At 40.3% G+C, this 21,814-nt stretch overlaps 1 protein-coding gene across 2 annotated transcripts in view; it reads right to left on the reverse strand.

Moving 5' to 3' along the window:
* Positions 1-2,711: 2,711 nt before the first annotated feature.
* mcu (mitochondrial calcium uniporter) overlaps positions 2,712-21,814 on the reverse strand; it is a 138,534-nt gene continuing 119,431 nt past the window's right edge. For both annotated transcript variants that reach the window (XM_074676227.1, XM_074676226.1), the window contains exons 4-9: positions 16,650-16,820; positions 13,606-13,710; positions 13,289-13,449; positions 10,978-11,181; positions 7,848-7,964; positions 2,712-7,686 (exon numbers count right to left, since the gene is read on the reverse strand). In XM_074676227.1, the coding sequence (XP_074532328.1) occupies positions 7,606-7,686; positions 7,848-7,964; positions 10,978-11,181; positions 13,289-13,449; positions 13,606-13,710; positions 16,650-16,820 (839 nt within the window). In that variant the 3' untranslated portion in view covers positions 2,712-7,605. The remainder of the gene's footprint in view (positions 7,687-7,847; positions 7,965-10,977; positions 11,182-13,288; positions 13,450-13,605; positions 13,711-16,649; positions 16,821-21,814) is intronic.

A 21,814-nucleotide genomic window follows, 5' to 3' on the forward strand; every position in this document is an offset into this window, starting at 1 on the left:
TCCTGAAAATTTGATCAAGATCTGTTTGTTACTTTTTGAGTTTTGTTGTTTACTGGCAAACAGGCGGAGGTAATCAAATCAAATCAAATCAAATCAAATCAGACCTAATTTTTTATCTTTAAATAACTTGAAGTAAGACATTTTTTGGACTGGTCAGGTGAATGTGGCTGAAATTAGCCCTGAAAGACATTTTTCTACTGAAAATAAGACAAAAACACTTGATAAGAGTTCAGTTTTTCCAGTGTAAACATGCGCTTTCTGCTCTTTTACTTGTTCTTTATATTTGGTCATGTCTTGAATCTTTCACCCTCACAGATTATAAAAAATGAGCAACGATCGAATGTGCAGCAGCATTAAACCACTCTTGTTAATCTGCTTGGTGACGTGTTGAAGCCGTCTCACATTGAGGCGACAGGTTGTACACCCTCAGACCCTCACTGAGGAAACTCTGAGCCATAAAAGTAAAAACTCTCCTAAATCTCATCCCTGGACCATTTTACCAGAGGAGGAAACGTCTGCAGCTTTGCCCTCTTCACTCAGAAACAGCCCAAACTAACCTGATGCCATGTCTCACATGTAATTAAATGAGTGGAGGCGTTAATCCTGGAGGCTGTTAGGAGAAATGAGGTGGATCATAGCGCTCTTCCTTTGTGATTCCTCCTGAAAGTCAGACCACAATAGCTCAGTCTGTGTGACACAAGTGGCTCCAATCAGCACTTTATTACACCATCACATTAACAGAAAGGTGTGCAGTTTCAGAAGTCACGTCTATATAAGTGATTATTTTATTAATCCAAGCTTCAGTTTAAGTTGGATTTCAGATTATGGGTCTTTAAGGAGTTAACTCTCTAACTGAATTCACAAGTTTCAACCAAAACATGTCTCTCTGTGAGTCGGCTCCATCGCTTTGTGTTTAAGTGTGGAGGTGTGATGCTCAAATGAGAGGAGACTTCACTTCTCAATAAATGCCTGAACCAACAGACGAGCCCAGGGATTAAATTTTTTGTTGTTGATCAACATGGGGAGGTGTTCTTCCGTTATCTTAGCTTGTGCTCTATCTCTCTCCTGTTATTCTTTCTTCTGCTCTTCTGTCCCTTTTCTGTCTGACAGTTAGGCTCTAGTGTCCACCATCACTAAAAAAATTAATCACAGAAATCGTTTTCAGCAGAGAAAAACACAGATTTCTCTTCTCATAGCTCATGTTTTAGCCTTAAGGTTGTGTTTTAGGTCCTAACTTGTGTTTTAGCCTTTGGCTTATGTTTGAGCCTTTCGCTTGTGTTTAAGGTCCTCACTTGTGTTTTAGTTTTTGGCTTATGTTTTAGGTCTTAACTTGTGTTTGAGCCTTTAGCTCATGTTTTAGCCTTAAGCTCATGTTTTAGCCTTAAGCTCGTGTTTTAGCCTTAAGCTTGTGTTTTAGCCTTTAGCTTGTGTTTTAGGTCCTACCTTGTGTTTTAGCCTTTAGCTCATGTTTTAGCCTTAAGCTCCCGTTTTAGCCTTTAGCTTGTGTTTTAGCCTTTAGCTTGTGTTTTAGCCTATAGCTCATGTTTTAGCCTTAAGCTCCTGTTTTAGCCTTTAGCTTGTGTTTTAGGTCCTAACTTGTGTTTTAGCCTTTAGCTCATTTTTTAGCCTTAAGCTCCTGTTTTAGCCTTTAGCTTGTGTTTTAGGTCTTAACTTGTGTTTTAGCCTTTAGCTTGTGTTTTAGCCTTCAGCTTGTGTTTGAGCCTTTAGCTCCTGTTTTAGCCTTTAGCTTGTGTTTTGGGTCCTAACTTGTGTTTTAGCCTTTAGCTCATTTTTTAGCCTTAAGCTCCTGTTTTAGCCTTTAGCTTGTGTTTTAGGTCTTAACTTGTGTTTTAGCCTTTGGCTTATGTTTTAGGTCTTAACTTGTGTTTTAGCTTTAGCTCATGTTTTAGCCTTTAGCTCATGTTTTAGCCTTTAGCTTGTGTTTTATGTCCTAATGTGTTTTAGTCTTTGGCTTATGTTATAGGTCTTAACTTGTTTTTTAGCCCTTGGGTCGTGTTTTAGCCTTTAGCTCATGCTCTATCTCTCTCCTGTTTCTCTTTCTTCTGCTCTTCTGTCCCTTTTCTGTCTGACAGTTAGGCTCCAGTGTCCACCATCACTACAAAATTAATCTGTCTTCTAAACTTCATCAGCTTGTGTGGTGTTGACATAAAAACTTAGACGTGCTGTAATCAATTTGGTCCTGCTCGACCCGATTGGGAAGCTACAAAGTAGCATTTAGGAATAACCTAAATTGGTGCTGATAATCTCATTTTAAAGTGTGGATTATTATCAGGCAGATATCTAGAAGAGAGACTTTTTTTACCCTGCAGTAGTTAATGTAGGCCCGGTTTATGAGAACTAGACCATAACGGACATCTCATCAGGTGTCATCCTGTACATTATATTACTTTAAACATAACGCCCCAGAAAGCAAAGGTTTATCTTTCTATTGGATTTAACATGAAGAAACTTGAAGTAAAAGTTTTTAAGTGTTTCAGACCTGAAGCTGCTTCATCATCCCGTCAGCATCATCATCATCATGCTCTGCTTCATGCTCTCATTGTAAACAAACAGCTCATCCTCACAGTCTTATCTCAGGACGTCCTGTACAGGATGAGCTGGAGGCCAAGGAGAGCTGGAGGAGGAGGCAAAGAACACACTCATCAATCAGCCAGACCCTCACCTCCAGGAGGACAACAAACCCCGCAGGACCCCCGTCTCCAAAAACTGGATAAGGATTTTATTGATAATTGAATTACATATCTCTTTTATACATATTTCATAAATGATACAGGATTTTACATTTTTCTTTTTTGCCAACATTACAGCATCATATGTCAACAGAAGAGAAATCGACAAGAAAAACTCAATAAAAGAAGAGGTCAGAATGGAGAACAAGATCGTTTCAATCCTAGATTCTGCGTCACTCTTTAGGCATTTAAAACATATTTATTGTAAATGCACACAAACAATGTATTTAAAACAGAACACACATTCAGAACAAAGAAGAATAATGTAATTTTTGGAGAAAAGAAGGCTTTGGGTGGATGAAAATGACAGGAGAGAGGAGGGACAAGGATGGGAGGTGTTCCCCGATAAGCTCGACAGTTCTGCTGTGGACTCCAATCCAGGATTAGAAACTGAAGTCAGGAGGTCCCCTCTTTTTAGAGTTGGTGCACGGAGGATGGAGGGTGTTTGTGAGGGGTCGATGGGAGGAAGGAGGTGAAGATGGGCGTGAGGTTTGATGAGGTTTGAGCAGTTGGTTGGCTGGGATTGAAGTCAGATTCGGCGGGGTGGATTCCACCGCCCCGCTTTAACTAGGAATCTCTACAAACAACGTTCTTAAATTATCTTTGCAGTTTTTTTTTGTTTTGATAAATCATCTTTTTTATTTTCACGTAATTTCTCATGTAAACATACATTCATGCAACACCCTCTTTATAATAAAGTTTCCCTATATTTGATATATTTTGTTTTTAGAAAATAAAAACGAGAAAAGAACAAAGGCAGTAAACGGTGGATGGCGTGAGAGAAAGGAGGCGTGATGATGGAGAGAAGTGTGGCGTGGAGACAGCAGAGGGGAGGACTGGGCTGCAGACAGAGGCCTGCATCTCCAAGGAAACACCGTCGTCACTCTGCGAGTGTGTGAGTGTGTGAGAGTGTGTGTCATAGTGTGTGAAAGTTGGCCTATTCAGGGAAAAATGATGACTGCTATGAAGTGGGATGTGGGCGGAATTGATTTTTAGCGCTATTGACAAGGCAGTGATTAGGGGCAAAGGATTCATGAATATGGTGATCTGAACTCTGCCCCGAGTACACACACTTACACACACACACACACCTGTTCACAGGCGTACAAAAAGATTTCCATTCCAAACATGTACGTCGAACCCTCCTATACGGGGAGGTTTCAGTCCAATTTGGAGCGAAAACTTTTGCAATTGCTGTCGCTTCAGCGTCTCCACCTGTGACGACATCAATCATGCAAAAGGCACCTTTCCCTTGGTGATACACACACACACACACACACACTCACACAAAGTAACAGATTAGACAAAATCCTGCATTGAGATCGACGTGGTTTACCTTCTGATTTGACCAAAAATCATGCATTTAATAGAAAATCTGCAGTTAAACACAAAGATCTCCTCTGCAGGATTCTGCTCACTGTCCACACACACTCACACACTCACACACACACATTAGATGTTGGATTTAATGATTAATAATGTCTGTGTGTTCCCCTCTGCAGAAGTGAAATCTTTTTTGAGAGGCCCACCAATCCTCCCCTGAACAGAAAGCTGAGTGCAGCGGGTAAAGCTCTTTTTCGCGACCGTCTCAAACTGAAAACAAAGAAACTTATGGCTTCTATAACCTTTGAGTTACCCGATCAGGGGGATGAGACTTCAGCTAGATGTGGCAAAGAAAAGAGTCCAATTAAGTACAAAATTGCAATAATGCTCCTACACATTCACAAATTTCTACTGAGGGCATACCACAGCATGCAGTCTACCCTGCGCTGCCATCAGGGGAGCAGGGGGGGCAATACAGCAGCAGTGGGGGGAGAAATCTCTGGCTTCGTCTCACGGTGAGGATTAATGATCCTTTTTTGTTTTAGATGTAAACTTTGTGATATTGTTTTCAAGATCTTCAAGGGATGATTTATTTCAACGCTTAAGCTGAGAGCCAGAAAACGATGACCTCGCATCTTCAAGTAAAATCCTTTTCGCAGGAAAAGTCACGTGTTAAAAATAATGAACATAAAGCCGTAGATAAACAGGCTGAACGTCTTTGATATGCTGAGTAACTTATTGGTTTGTTTTAGTCTTTAAACATTTATGCCCTTTGCAAAACATTTCTAAAGAAACGTTTGCGCCGCAAAAAAATGAAATCTTATCGAGTGTTTTTGTCTTATTCTCAGAAGAAAATGTCTTTTTAGATTAAATATGAGCCACATTCACCTGACCAGACCAGAAAAATGTTTTATATTAAGTTATCAAAAGACAAAAATGAGGCTGAATTGTTTGTAACAAGTGAAAAAATTACAATAGGGTGCTTGTTAAAATTAAAATAATACGAAAAAAAAAAAGATTAGAGCCAAAAAAAAATTAAAAAATTAAAAAATTAAAAAAAATTATAATATTTGTTTCTGAGAAAAAGAAAGAATTCTGGGATTAAAGTCAGAATTCTGAAAAATTTTTCTCCCAGAATTCTGGGATGACGATAATCTCAGATTGACTTTAATCTGACAATCCAGTGAAAAAAAGTCAGAGTTGAGAGATTAAAGTGAGAATTCTGACTTTTTTCTCAGAATTCCGATTTACCGTCACATGACTAATTTTTTTTCTCTCTAAATTCTGGGATTAACTATAATCTCAGATTAGTCATAATCTCAGAATTTGAAGAGAAAAAAAGTCATTTCTGGGATAAAACTCAGAATTCCAACTTTAATCTCAAAATTCTGATTTTTTTTTTTGCAGAAATCTGACTTAATCTCACGATTATGACTTTTTCCTTGAGTCCTGGGATTAACAATAATCTCACGATTGACTTTTATCTCAGATTCCTGGGAAAAAAAATTCACAAATCAGGGACTAAAGTCAGAATTTTGACTTTTTTTCTCATAGTTTTGAGATTAACTATAATCCCAGATTACATTTAGTTTCAGAATTATTAGAAACAAGTCATTTCTGGGATTAAAGACAGAATCTTGTTTTTTTTTCATAATCCAAAGATTAATCCAGAAATTCTGACTTAAATCTCTGAATTTTGACTATTTTGCAGATTTCTGGGATTGATAATAATCTCAGATTAACTTTAATCTCAGAATTCTGAGAAAAAAGTCAAAATTCTGTAAATAAGTCAGTATTCTTACTTTTTTTCTCAGGCTTCTGAGATCAACTATAATCTCGCATCGAATCTAATCTCTAATCTAATCTAATTTTTAAGAAAAGAGTCAGTTTGGGGATTTAAATCATAGTTCTGATTTTTTCCCCATTCTTCTGAGATTTATCCCAGAATTCTGACTACTTTCTCAGAAAAAAAGAAATAATAATTAAAAAATTGGACGTATTTGTTTATTTTTGTCAATGGCCCTAGTTGTCTCCTGTAGAATAATGTCTAAATATGAGCACACGTGTCTTATCCTACTGGCAGATTTTTTTTGTACTGTATTCAAGCGATCCAGCCTCATTTTTTGTCTTTAAATAACTTGAAATAAGACATTTTTCTGGACTGATCAGGTGAATGTGGCTCATATTGAGTCTAAGGAGACATTTTTACTGAAAATAAGACAAAAACACTTGATAAGATTTCAGTTTTTTGTAGTGTTTTTATGGGTCTTTGAGGTCACGCATGTTGTCATCGACGCTGATTTTCTGTTACCAATCGTTTCCAAACACGTTTTCTGCTTTGACATGCTCTCTGATCATATAATCAGGAGCTGTTATGAAAACGTTGATGAGTTCAGTGTAAAGCTCGTAATATTTGTGTGTTAGTGTGTGGAGCAGTGGGCCTCAGATCTTCAGGGAGGTGGATGTTACGATGTTACGATGTTAGTTTGAGAGTTCCTCCCCCCACTGGGAAAACTAGCCTCTGGTCATCTGTTTATTTGATTGTATACATATATATATTTATAATCTTTTCATAACAAATATACTATGGCTTTCAAAATAAAAAGTGCCAAAATATTTTTTTTGGAATAAAAGAACACACAGTGATGTTGTTGTCGGTAGCACTCTCATACTTGCGCTGACAGACCGGGCCGCTACAGGACGTCAACAGGAAGAGGAAATTCCAGCGTCCTGCGAGTCCAGACAGGCTCCTGACAAAGGTCACACGGGGAGGGACAGCTCGCTGTGCGTCTCCTGGAGGAGGCGTGGCCTTGGAGAGGGAGGCAGCACAGTTCAGTGTCAGGAGGATGAAGCTCCTCCTGACGGAGCGACTGCAGTCGGGACTTCCATGTAAACGTGAGAAATAAAGCCCGCCCCGGCCCAGAGAACTGCAGGTGTGTGTGCTGACAGTTTGACTGCAGGAGGAAATCAGACTTTACTGCGCGTCGACCCGCTGAGCGGCCAAGGTCGCTGTCCCAGTGTGTCCTGAACGCCCCTCACACACACACACTCCACAGCCCCGCCCCTCTGTGTGTGTGTCCTCTCTTCTGGAGTGTCTAGACGAGTGTTTGCCCCCTGCAGGCCATCCCTCCAGAGACCCGAGACATACCCATAGTGCCCACTTAATTCCATCTTCATCATCATCATCATCATTGTCCTTTTAAATCATCCCCACCATCCCGTGAGAGGTGAACAGTTCTTCGTGTCTCACCGTCCTTCTGCGCCGTCTTTTCTGCGGATTTCCCTTACGATCTCATCTGGAGTTTTCAGTCAGGAAAGTAAAAAGAAAAAAAAAGAAGAAAAATAAAAGAAAGGAAAATCTAACTCCCACGTTCGAGAGAGAGGGATGGGAGGATCAGGAGTGGGGGAGAGGAGGAGGAGGAGGAGGAGGAAGAGGAAGAGGAGGAGGATGCTGGACGGCAAGAGGGAGAAGGGAAGAGGGAGTTGTAGGAGCCAAGAGAGGAGGAGGAGGAGAAGGAGGTCACTTTTCCCATCAATTGTTATTGTCGGTGAGCTGCTTAACCGGGAGCTGGAGCTGGAGCGGGTCCCGGAGACGCTTCAGATCCAACTCCACCTGGAGAGGTGGGATTAGGAGAGAAGGAGAGAAGGAGAGGGGGGTGTGAGATGAAAGAGTGCAGGGAACAGAGTGAAAGCAGGTCTACGTTTCAGCTGCTACAAATCTCAAATATTAGAGTGTAACACGTCTGACGCCACAGTGCGACTGTTCACCCGTACCTCAGCGATATCATCCTTCAGCTTGTTGTACTTCTCGATGTCGAAGCGTGTCCTCTTCACCCCCTTGTGGAAGAAGAGCAGATACTGTCTGTCTCTAGCGTCGGGGTAAACGTACTCCTGCAGGTGATGGAGGGAGACACAGACAGACATGTTTGACTTTCTTCAGCTTTTAACAAATCACAAAGTGAGAAACAGAACGGAGCTCAAAGGAGGGAACAGTTGGCTTTGATCCACAGTTTTTAGGAGTGGATTTATGAGGACGAGATTCACCTCTGAGAGGAAACAAGGTCACAACACACAGCTTTTGCTTTTATAGATGGCAGCATTTTTGCTTCAAAACCAGTTTATTGTCTGACTTAAATTTCTCGGCTTCAGCTTCTTCAGAAATCCACTGTCAGCATGCTGACGGAGAGCAGACAGAGAGGCCACATTACACCAGTTTTAAAGCCTCTGTGTTGGCTACCAGTGTCTCCAGGGGCTGAGTTTAAGTTTCTCATCAGATGATCCCAGATCCTGGTTTTAAAATAGTCCAAGCTAACATGATTATCCAGCTTCAGGTGGACTTCAAGGACCCACAAACAGAATCTGATTGTTTGACCGAAGGTTACAGCCAGCGACAACTTGAGGAGTCAGTGAAGAGCAGAAATAAGACGGCAGATCATTCAGTATGACCTTATATATATCCAGTCTGTGAGAGCCCTCAGGTCTTCAAGTTTAGGGTTTTTAACAAAACCAAAAGTTGAAACAAAGACCCACGGTAAGGCAGCTTTAAAAACCTGAGAGCTGCACAGAGCTTAAACATTTTTAAAACCAAACTTAAAACTCACCTTTTTGGTTTAGTTTTTAACTGAGTTTTACTTATTTATGTATTTAAAAATTCTGATTATAATTTGTTTCAAGGTCCCACATTATGCAAAAATCTCTTTAAGCCTTTCAGTGAAATTTGTGGGTCTTTGTCTTTCCTCCCAGCCCACAGAATGTGATATTTAATGACAAAACCTGTTCTTAGTAGAGCTTGTGAATGTAAAATCCTGACCTAAAACGAGCTGTTTGGATTTTGGGGATTTGCTGACATCAGCGATTCCCTTTTTTGACCAATCAGGAGCAAGTCTGACCTGATTGGTTCACCGGAGCAGATACCCCTGAACCCCCTCCCCGCCCACTCCCCAAAGAATGCCAAAGTTGAAGAGCCATCACTGCTCTGTTTTTGGCTGTAAACAGCCACATAGTTCCATGCACAAGCTTCCCATCTCAGAAGAAGACAGACTAAGTGTCTAGAGTTCATTTATCAGGAAATGTTCCAGCTACACTCAGTAAAACTGTGCATGTGTGTGCTAGTCACTTCACGGCCGACTGCTTTTCCAACTTTGGACAGTCCAACAGAGGGCTAGCCAATAGACTGGTCCTGAATCCAGGCGCATTACCAACCATCCTCCAACAAACCTGGGACCCTGGAAATGTGAGTATTTTAAATGCTGTGTGCTGTGGAGCAGATGGAAGAGCTTTTCCTCAGTGTCCCCCCTGTCTCTGTGTTAGCTTCAGGATGCTAACTTTAGCTGCAGTTATCCTGTTGTTTTAGCCTGTAATGTTACGGTAAAGGAGCTTCTCTGTTTTCTAAACATTGTGCACTCGGAGCTCATTTACATATGAAGGCCACGCCCACTAAATCAGAGCGTTCTGAACAGAGGGGCTATGAGAGCCTGGAAACAATGCTGCTGTGCTTGATTTATTGGCTTTTTGGACCAAAACATGTTACTACCATTTCATGAAGACATCAATGATCTAGATTAAACTGCGGAAAAGGAGCAGGATATGGGACCTTTAAAGGCATAAAACACTAATCTTTTTGAGGTAAATATATATTTATTTATCTTTTTATCTTCTTGTTTACTTCACTGCTTCTATCAGGGTTTTTATTCTGTACTTTTAATTTCTACTTTTGCATCATTTTCTCATTTACTGCTTTAGTCTTTTGGTGTTTTATTATCTGACTTGTTTCTTTTAATGTGGTTGTTTTATTTTCTTATTATTTTATCATTCAGGTCTCCAGCATTCCCCAGTTTATCAACAAGGGAAAAGTAACTTGTTTTAAGACATTATTCTAGTTTTGGAGCAGATTTTTAGCAAATTTTTCTTGTTCCATGGCGAATTTTTTGTACTATTACAAGAAATTCAGACCTCATTTTGTCTTTAAAAACTTAAAATAAGACATTTTTCTAGACTGAACAGTTGAATGTGGCTCATATCAAGTATAACAAGACAATTTTTCCTTAAAATAAGACAAAAACACTTGATAAGATTACAGTTTTTGTAATATTTAAGCTTTGATATTAAGTCCATGCAGTAACTTCCACTTCAGAGTCAGGTCTGTTTTTAGTGCCATGCTGCTTGTTCCTCTAACAGTCATTCAGTTATGCTTGTACTTGTCCTCATCGCCTCAGTGGAGAAATTTCTCCAGATTTTCTGAGTCTTTCAAGGATAAAAACAACTCTTGATGATGAAGTAAACATGTAACGTTATTCTTTAATTGTTTAAATGTTTTGAAAGTTTTATGAAGTAGGAACCTCTTTAGAGAGTCCCTCTTTGACACGGTCATGCAGTAACATGTTGCAAAGTTTCTCACTTGTTTGGAAATGTTCCTTTTTTAGCATTACACAACTTTTAAAAGGGTTTTTCCATCTTTGTTTCAACTTCAACAACAACAGACGATTTCTCTGCTCTGCTCCAACGTTTGATTTGCTGTCTCTCTCCTCTTGTCAGAGAACACAGGGTTAAATAATCTGCAAACCATCACCATCTGTCTTCTTCAACATTTCACCCAGCCTCCTAACTTCTTGGAAATGGGAGTCTACAACTAAAGTGCCAATGTGAAGAATGCTTATTAGTTTATTTATTCTGATGGAAACATTTTGAGTCAAGTCTCCAAGATTTCAGAAAAGGGCTCAAAGCATGAGGCCACATTTCCTTTTTTCCTCAGACAAACTGTCTCAAACCAAAACAACTAAATATGAAGACATCAAACACGAGGAAGCTGCAAATCTTAATGCCCAGGGAGTTTGTAAATGAGCATTGCAAATGAAAATTAATTGTTTGAGATCTGAAAACATCTTGAACACAGAGGTGTGTTTACCTGGCGTGTAAGCACGTAGTAGGCGTACATGGCCATGGCCGTGCCGTAGGTGATAAAGTAGGTGACGGGCTCCATGATGTCCCAGGAGTACTCCCACCAGGTGAGCCGGGCCAGGATGCCAAACTGGGTGGCCATGTACGCCATGCCGGCCCACATCAGCCAGGTGGTGCGCCGCTCTGCCTTCCTACTCAACTCGTCCTTTACCTGCAGAGGTCAAACAGGAAGCACAGGAAGTAAGAACCAAGGACGCCACTGAAAATTTACCTCAGTGGTTGATAACAGTAAACCAAGAGCTTCACCAGTCACTGGGTCGCATAAAGAAGGTGTGAGATGTAACAAAGACTGGTGTGATTGTGGTTCCTAATTAGTTAGGGGTTCATAAATCACTGATTGCATTTTGAAATCGCTCATTACAACGATCTAGCTAACGCTGCTATAGTGAGAGCTACAGCTAATAATAGCGACATCAAGGTCAGACCAGGGTGACAAATTCACAGCAAACAGCCTTCACTACAATGAAGGGCATTACATGAATGATAAGATAGATAAGCTGCATCCAAGAACTGCATTAGCTACATAAGCTATGACAAGCTAACGTTTTAAGTATTCAAAAGCTACAAAATATAGCTTCTGAAACGTTAGCACAAGATTAGTTTTCATGGCTTAGCTGTCTCATCACTCATGTAAGGCAGTCCGAAGTAGTGAAGTCTGTTTGCTGTGAGTGTGTCGCCCTAATCTGACATTAGTTTATCAAGAATTTCCAAGTTTTGAAAAAACTTCCACAAAAAAAAAAAAAATTGATTTTTTTTAATAAAAAATGTATTTTTTAAACAACTTAAGTAAAAAAAAACTTTTGCAAATTTGAGTAAATTTGAAAAATTTAAAAATATGTGAAATTTCCAAGAATCGCCAAAGAAAAAAAATAAAAAATTCAAACATTTTGAAAAAGTAATTGAATTTTTTAAATACTGATTTTTTTTTTCAAAAATTACAGAAAAGAAAACTGAAATTTAACAAAATTGGGAAAAAGTTCAAAAAATTCCTGAAATTTTGAAATAATAATTGTACTGTATTATTAAATTCTGAAATTTATGTATTTCTTTAAATTGCAGAAATGAAAACTGAAATTTAAATAATTTGCAAAAAGTTCAAAACATTTCCAAATTTTCAAATAAAAAATCCCTTTTTTTTTAAAAAAACTGAAATTTAAAAAATCTGCAGAAATTTCCAAATATTAAATGGATTTTCAAAAAAAAAAAAAAAAGAAATTTCAAGATTCGCAAAAATTTGCAAAAAGAAAAATCCCCCCCAAAAATCCAAAAATTTTGAAACAAAAAAATTCATTTTTAAATCCTGAAATTAAAAAAAAAAATCCCCCAAAAATTGGAAATTAAAATAAACCATAAATATTTAAAAATGGAGTTCAGTAAATTTCAAAATTTTAAAAACGCTTAAATTTGATTACATAGACAGATAATACTAAGAGCATTATATTTGTTGTTGGCTAATGTCTCACCACATATCAAGCATGTATATTTAACTGGCAGTAAACTTAAACCATCCACACAGAATTAAAATCAGTATTTTCTTCCAGATCAGTCTTTTTGTAGATGTAGTTATCTTCCCAGGGCTGTAAAACTTGAGGTTAGCCACAGGTGCATGGAAAGTTGGTGGGCTGTTGATGTTGTAGGAGGTGAAGTAGAGCGGCTGCAAAGGAGTCAAAGAGCCACATGAGGCTCCAGAGCTGCAGGTTAAAGACCCTTGTTGAAGGGGAAGGGGTAAGAGTGACAGTTGGGATTGGCCCTGAGTCTAACACTGAGCTCTTTGCCAGATTTAGTGTGATGACAATCATGGCAGATTTTTTTCTTTTTCTTTAGCTGGTGGTGTAATTTGAAGGATGACGAAAAGAAAAGGATCTTTTGTCTGTTTTATTTCAGGGACATGTTCCCAGGATTGATTAAATTCATTATGAATTAATGATGAATGTGATCTGCACTTATGCTTTAACTTTCCACCAGAGAAGAAAATCTCATCTGCTCGTCCTTAACACAATCTGAACATGTCAGCCTTTCCTTTTAACAGTCATTTTCTACGGCTGAGCAGAAACCAGGCCTGAAACCTAAACTGCTATATAAATGATTTTTAAGTGATATAACCAGTTAGCTCTCTCTGCGCTCGGCCCTCAAACCTGTGAGGAAGCGTCCTCTCTGCTCTGACAGTCTACATGAGAAGCTGTAAATTATTCAGCAGCAGGGCCGTGCACTCATGCTTCACATTTTGATTCGTGGTTAGCCAGGTATGAAAGCTCGACCTTCTCCAGGGGGCGGAGTTGAGAGTTGAGGTCCTCCAGCCGTGCGATCAGCTCGCGCTCCTTCCCGAGTTGGTGCTCCTCGATGCGCAGGGTCGTGTAGAGCTGCTGCACCAGGAACTTGACATCGTTCAGCCTTTCTGCCTCCTCGTGGGGCAGCAGCTCTGAACGGCACAAACGGCGACAAATAAACAAAGACAGACTTTAGTGTTACGATCCACTCGTCGCTCATAAAACCACTTTTCTGCTTCCTGCAGCCGCCCCACTGTGGGAGCGTGACTCAGAGCCAGCAGCGCGGCCTTTCCTCGGCCTGTCCTCACCTCTCCTCGGCGGCCGCACGAGGTGCGTGGTGTCGTTGATGACGAGCTTGAAATCGTCCAGCAGCAGGATGTCGATGCCTGTGGAGGAGGCAACCCTGGCTCCATCTGCAGGGAGAGACAAACGGGGACAGAGGCGGTGAGAGATGCAGCGCTGATGGGAGGCCACTTCAAACACCCTTGACACCGTCAGATTATCAGGCTGGTTTCTGTCTCATTATCCTGAGAGGTGAAGCAGATGCAGTGAAACAGTGTGAGTAAGAAGAGGAGCAGCGATTGTTCCTCATAATGAGGCCTCTCAGAGGAGCTGGAACATTACTCCACGGTGAAGAGACAGAGCTGTGAAAACAGCATCAGGACACAAAAACACTCTGCACGTTATATCGAGTCAAACTACAAGTTTAATAAGAGAATTAAATATCTTAAAAACCCGCCTTCAAACCTTACTAAAATGAAAAATAAACTAGAAAAGTGGCTTATTTGTATGTTTTTTTTTATTTCAGTAAGTTTTGGTCAGATGAAGATATTCACCTGCTGCTAAAGAGATAGATAACAAATAAATGAGGACTGTAGTTATTAACGATCGCATGATGTTGTCTGGGGGAGAAAGTAGCTATTAAAAAAAATAAACAGATAAATAATCTGCACCTTTTTGTTGCTTCAAATCACAGATTTCCTTTCGGCAGGGTTTGACCTACATTCACATCACGCACCTGAAGCAGGTGAGGGCAATGCTGACATCATAAAACTGCACGGGCACCTGCGTCCCTTTGTTTACTCAACGTTACATAATAAAGATGATAAACTACTAAAGGTTCATTGAAGGAATGAATAAATATTTGATCAATTTTTAATTATTCCTCCAGTTAAAACAAACTAAAACCCATTTGAGTGTCAAACTCTGGATTTCTGAAGAGTAAAGAAAACGATTCAGTTATTTGTGAGCAAAAAATAACTTTATTTTTTTAAACGTATATGTTTGGTAGAAACAATGATTTTTCTTTCTTTCAAAATTTTTAAACTTCATTCTTATTTTGATGATTTTATGATTCCTAACATTGTTGTATTTGGTCTGGGCAAGGTTGAAATAGTTACATTGCAGTTAACTCAAACTAATAAAAACTAGAAAAGAAAACAAAAAGGATAAGTAAACTAAAACTGTATCTTGTGTTCACAAAACTAACTGAAACTAACTAAAATGATAGACAAAATTCCCGCAGTTATAGTTTTTGACAATATTAATAGCCTTTAGACACATTTTCCCAAACAATTTTACAACAGTTTTAGGCAGTTGTCAGCGCCGTACGGCACCATCACAGGGACGTACTGGGACGTGCTTGTTTACTGCACTGACTGTCTGTGCGCTGTGCTGCGACCAAACGTAGAGGAGCAATGAATCAGAGCATCTGTAATAGTTAAATTGTTTCAGAGTCCAAGTTTTTATTTATTGAAGCTCATATCATATTGTTTTTTTTATAACTTATGTTAAAATTATTTGTATGTAATTTATGTCAACATTATTTTATATGATTTATGCTTATATTTTTTATACTAAGTTTATATTATTTTCTTGTGTAAGCAGCCAACATTTCGGTGTCAGCATTGACTGAGCAGTGAGCACCATGTTGGACTTGAAAATAAACTGTATTACAAAATATTTACTCTGACCTTTTTTAATCCTGCACCTGGTTAATAAGGTCTGAAAAACTAAACGTCAAAAAAAAAAAAAAAAAAAAAGAGAGGTTATTTGATTTTTGTTTTCAAACTTAAAAATGAAAATTTAAAAAATGGTTGATTTTCATTTTCTTTTTCCAAAAACAGAAAAAAAAGTCAGAAGGCAGTAACAAAAACCCCTATTTTTTCATAATGTACAACAGGAAGATGCCTTTCAAAATAAGAGCGCCAGTCAGGACGATGCTGTTTCGGCTAAAACTTGGGTGACTCCAAACAAAGACAGCTTTTCATTATGATCCCTATGGGGACCCTATGAACCCTTGGACCATGTAGTCTGCTTGATATAGTGTGGGGTGACCATCAATAAAATAAGTGAAATATAAATAAAATACATAAAAACTAAAAGCATTTAATATTAACTATTGGTTTGTAATCTTATATAAGTTTAGCTTTACATTATCTATAAGTTTGATGATGCAAGACAGTATGAAACAGATGTTTTGCTTCATGATAAGGCTGATGCTAAGTCCTGATCCAGTTCATGTCTCTGCAGCCTGCACTCCTTTTATGACACCCCTTCATCATCCTTCTTCCGTGTGTAGGTCCTGTTTGGAAAACTAAATACAAAACAAAACAAACAAACAAACAAGCACGACCTCCACGATGAAATCGGATTATGCAATGTGCTTGTTTTTTCTTTTCTTTTTTTTTATATTATGGGATTTGACTTTATTGAGTTTTGTATGATATGAAAACATGTTTGGTAACTTAATTATTTATTATTGTGATGAACAAGCATAGAAAATGACAGTTATAGTTGGTAAGGATTTACTCTCTCCATGGCCACAAACCTGCGCGCATGTACCCATACACACTCTTACTTTGGTGTTACACAGCACTGTCCTAACTGGCGCTCTTACTTTGAAAGGCAACTTCTGGTTGCACAAATGAAAAACAGGCGTTTTTTGGTTTCTGACTTCTGTTTTTTATTTTTTGTTTCAACTAGTTTTTAAATTTTAATTTTTGAATTTTAAAATAAATAACAAATAACCACTCATTTTTTGTTTTTTAATATTATTTTCTGAACGGAAAATCAAATTACCAAAACATACTTCGACCAGTCTGCTTACATCATAGGGTTTTTTTTTTTCACCTTGAAACAGAATTAAAAAACAAATCTAAGAAGAATCTGTCTCGTCATGCCTCATGAGTGAAATCCAGTATACTTTGAACAGTTTATTGTTCCTCTTCAAGTTGGGATCACTGCACAGCTGGAGAAAAACTTGCCACCTCATGTGCGTGGACGACCTGCTGGGGTGGAAGGAGGACGTTGAAGTGCATGCACAGTAATCATGAAGCTCTCCTGAACATACCCGTGGAGTAGATAGCTACCCGGTCGATGCCTCTGTCCTCTGCCTGGAGCTGCTGCAGAAAGACTCCCACGCTGTCGCTGAGGGGCTTGAGGGTGAACTGACAGCGCTCTCGCCTGGACGGCAAACTGACTGAGATCACCGGCAGCCCGTTCTGATACACCACCGTCACCTCTGGAGAGGAAGAAGGCCGGGAAATGACAGTGAGGCAGAGGCAGGAGGTGGGAAACGACACGTGGAGATCTTAGGTAACAAACTGTACAGCACACAGCTCTGATGGAAGAAACTGAACATGTGGCACTAAAATAATTCTCTCCAAGAAACTGTAAAAAGCTTTTCAGGAAAATTTAAGTCAAATTTCTTCTTTTGGCAAATTAAATCAGTTATACAGACGGGTGCACAATAAACATCGCAGAGAGACGACACTTGATATTTTCCAAATATGAGAGAAATCATCATCACCAAAACAACATGTACAACTGAAAAACCCCCAAATCAATCCAGGCCAACAAATGAGACGTTCACAGCAGGATAGTCCAAGTTGAAACCTTTAACTTTGAAACGATTGAAAGTTGAGTTAGACAGCTTTTCTCGAATTCTGTCTGTGGCACAGAGCACTGATTCAGGTAAAAACGAACAGTGTCATGTTTTGACAATTTTCCATGCTGGACATGAACACAGCATCACAAGTTTTTGTTCTTTCAAGACATTTTTAAATGCTTAATGTTTTGTTTGTTGGTTATGGCTGCCTGTTGCAGCAGCTCTGTCTTCCTTGTCTGTTTCTTGTAATTTTTTCGTTTCTTTTTCGTCATCTTTGTATTTGGAGTGGATCATCACTTTGTATGTCTCATTGTTGGTCATGGACACCAAACTTTTTGTGTCTTCAGTGATATTTTTACTACTTTTTCGTCCTGTGTTTGTCTGGAGATCCTACATGTAACCATTGCTGCATTGGTTACATATGAACTCAGCTATTAGCAGCCTGTAGCATGTCAACGCTAACTGGTGCTAGGCCAGATGTTTCCCACAAGGTGAGGAGAAGGAGGTGAGGACGACGTGCTGGTTCTCAGGTGTGAGCTAAGAAGTGACGACATGGACCTGTCCTTCCATCCATCGTTATTGGGAACGTAAGATCTATCTCCAATAAGATGGACGAGCTAGCCATGCTAACCCAGCAACAGAGGGAATACCAGAAGGCAGAGTAGCATCATGCTATTCACAGACATGGCTAACAGAGCTAACACCAGACAGGATCCAGGAGACAGAGACTGAACAGACTGCTGAAGAAGCTCAGTCCTGGACCCTGTGGAGGTGGAGGCTGGCTGGACTGGACAATGATGGACAAGCTGTCACCATCTATTTTCTTATGGAGCTTTTTGCACTTTCTATACACTTTCTTACTTTTGTTTTCTTGATTGCTGCTGAGACTCCTCCTGAATTTCCCCTCAGGGATAAATAAAGTATTTTCTATTCTTTTCCTATCTATAGCATTGCAAGTTTATATATTGAGAATAAATGTGTTGGATTGAAAAAAGTTCGTACCCCATCGCTTCAAATGTGAACGGTACCCGTCTTGTTGCACACACCCAGAGAAGCAGGAAAATATGCACAGACTGAGATATGAAGACTCAGACCTTCACTGACTGTTGTTTTGCCAAACGGCTCTCCACTTTCCGCTGTCAGGCCCTGAAATCAATACACTTTAATACTCCTAACCTTTACCTTACACCACGGTAAAGTTGATTTGTTGATGCCAAACTACTGATTCTCTTTATTCCCTCAGAGAGGCAGAAACAAACCTGGTCTAAATGAAGCCGTGCAGCTGGGCTCGTCATCAGAAACACTTCTAGTTACAGTTTCCTCTTCTCTTGTCAGGTTTTGTCTTTTATTTCATAACAGAAAAATGGGAAATGTAATTTGTGCACCTGGAAGTTGAAGTCTGAACTGTCAACACTGCTGAGGAATTAATGGTGATTTAGTGTTCCTGTGTTTGCTCTCAGCTGTTTGGACAGCCTCTGTGAGCATTGTCATTTCTTCAGCAAACAGCTGAGCCCGGCTCTACTCAGCAGCACTTTGTTTTTTCTTGCACACTAATAATGTTACCCAGCTCTCTTGGTTTCTAACCAAAGCTGCTTTTAATGAGCCAACACAGCTTATACTGTTATCACGCTGAGTGGCCCCCGATGACACGGCCATGAATCAACGCAGAGGGCTGCAGGCCCACGGCGGAGGTGATCCAAGCTGCACCCAGCAACCTCCTGCTCGGGACCACTGCAGTGAATCAGCAGATCTCTGCTTGGGCTCGCACCCAGAAATGAAGGATCATCGGCTGGCACGCGCCGCAGCGCCTGGCCGGGCTCGGTTTCAAGATGCTCCTCTCCACTGTGTTCAAAGACGCAGCGGTGCAGACTTTCTCCTTCACACCAGCTCCGTCATCGCTCTGACAACCTGAGGCCTCCCCGAAAGTCTCAGAGCTCGTCTCCTTCTGCACCTGCTCCCTTTGTTCCCCACTCTCCTGTCATCACAGCCACACAGACACAGAGGCTTGGAGAGGAGATCAACCATCAGTGACTTTTCAAAACTCTTGAAAAAACTCAGATAAAGAAAAAGTGATTTCTTGTGGCTTTTAAGAGTTTGACTGAAAAATAACACCCAGCCTTAAAAGCAGACATCTTTTGGGTGCACACAAAGGCTGCTTTATGCTAGACGCGTCTGCGGGGTCTGTGCGACTTTGTGCGGATGAATGACGTCATTTTTGCACCTACGCCTCCTTGCATGATCCTTTTCACTCAGAAAATCTTTGCGCCGCACACACTCCAAAATTTCTAACCTGCCGGACTGAGATGCGTGGACAAGATGGCGGACGAACAGGGAAAAAAAATACAACAGCAGCTTTCAATCATCATTAAACGTGACATAAAACCTCGTTTTTAACCTCGTATAACTAATGAAAATGAAACTTTTCAGAAAAAAAGAGGACTTGGATACAAGACAGCCAAATGATATCTTCAAATCACCACAACAATCAGACGTGAGAAACATTTCTACCAGGTGTTTTAATTTTTTATAGTTTGTCCACAGCCCATCTGGAATGACTGGGGAGATGGATTTTTTGACCTATACTGCAGCCAGCCACCAGGGGGAGCAGTTTTTGTGGCGACCTCACTTCCAGCCGAGCAAGATGATATACAGGAAGTCTGCCATGCTCTGCTGCTGTTGCTATGGATACAGCAAGACGAAGCAGAGATAATGCACATTGCGTCATGACGTCCTCCGTGTGTCGAGATATTGTCTGTGAGTGGCTGTTTTTCTCGGCGTACCGTGTTAAAAAGAATAAATTTGTTTAACCCTTAAATGACCTTAAATTGACTGCATGTAATCGTAGCCACAGGAATTACGTGATAATCCATTGCGTGAGTTTGTGGCCACTCTAGGCAGAGAAGAAGAATCAGTTTAAAGAGCCTGGAAAAATCTCTGGGACGGAGCTGTTAATGGCTGTGTCCCAATTCAGTGGCTGCAGCCTACGAAGGTTGAATTTAGAGGCCGATTACGTCACAGCGGAGCGTCAAAGGTCCCAACTGACGAATCTGGCCTCCTTTTCGGGTGCCAGGAAGGACAGATTCAGTGAATCCTTTGTTGCCTCACATATCCCAAGATCCATTGCGTGTGAATGCCGAACTCCAGAGGGAGTCCTGATTTATCCAGATATGAAGGATTTCTGGCAACAACTATGTGATTGTATTTCTAAAACGTTGAAGATTTTGTTTTTTTGTGGAAAAATGTGTTGTTTGGGCTCATTTTAAGTAATATACTGAGAAAAAAAAGAGTTCTTTATAAATCTTCTCATTATTAAAAAAAAAAAAAAGTTCATAAATGTAAATTCTCTGGGGGAAAAAACTTACTTGTTCAGTTGTTGAAAAAGTACTTTGTTGCTTAAAGGGCAACTTCGTTTTTTTGACACCTGGACCTTATTTACAGGCGTGTGGATGCTCATATACTCACACAGACAAACATCGTGCAGCTCAGAGTCCTTCAGAAGTTATTTAGATCCAACTGATTTTAGCCGCACTTAGCGGGGGCCACAGCAAAGGGAGCTTCAGCGCGGGACACAATCTCTGAAAAATCGCTCATTTTGGCGATACTTTTGTAGCCCCCTCTGAAACAATCTAAACGGCACTTCTCTTCAGGTTCTGACGCTGTGGTTCCTGGCCCTTCTTGTTTGGCTTTGTGCGAATAAAGTCCTCAGGAGCGAAGTGAGCACTGCAGACTGGGTAACTAGTCCGCTTCAAATCCTCTATTTCAGTATTCGGATCCATTTTCAGTGCAACGAGCCACACTTTTGGTAATGCCGGTTAGTCCAAAGGAAGCCTGTGGAGGCTAAACTTTGAAGACCTTGTCATTTTTATCGGACAAAGTGGGAATGCGCACTGCTGGACCATGTTTGCAGCCGAGTGTGAAACAGCATGGATGAAATCAGCTGTATCTTTGTGTCGCGCGGCTTTGACGTCATCTAAAGTTTGTTTACCAGGTCAGCTCTGGGTCAGCTGACCCACCTGAAGGCGGTAGACGAGCTGACTTTATGATAACACTGGCAATGGATGAAAAAATATAGCAGAAATGAGCGATTTTGCAGAGATTATGTCCCGCGTTGAAGCTCCCTTGCCGTGGCCCCCGCTAAGTGCGGCTAAAATCAGCTGGATCTAAATAACTTCTGAAGGACTCCGAGCTGCACGATGTTTGTCTCAGTGACTATATGAGCATGCACACACCTATAAATAAGGTCCAGGTGTCCAAAAAACGGAATTGCCCTTTAACTCTCATGTAAATGGTGGCTCTATACTCTATCAATGAAGAAAAAAATCAATGTGAGGTTTTCGTTTACGTGTGTTTGAAAAGTAATGTAAGCCTGACAGCTGAGGGCGGCGCTGTGTGATGTGAGGGTGACAAACAGGAAATGCGTCATAGACCAGACCATCTCATTTGAGTTCGGCCTTTGCGGTCCATTCAGGCTACGAAGGCTGCAGACCCTAAATTGGGACACAGCCAATGTGTTGCAAACAAAGACAAACTTCTTTGACTCTTGCTTAGTACTGTGTTTGTGATACACTGCCCCCTGCAGTTTGGAAATGGACACCAACCGCTTAACACAAGCTAAACACAGCCTGAAG

The sequence above is a fragment of the Halichoeres trimaculatus genome, unplaced genomic scaffold, assembly GCF_033239565.1.
Source record: "Halichoeres trimaculatus isolate MK-OKI-2021-1 unplaced genomic scaffold, fHalTri1.1 fHalTri1_scaffold_8, whole genome shotgun sequence".
Classification (NCBI taxonomy): Eukaryota; Metazoa; Chordata; class Actinopteri; order Labriformes; family Labridae; genus Halichoeres; species Halichoeres trimaculatus.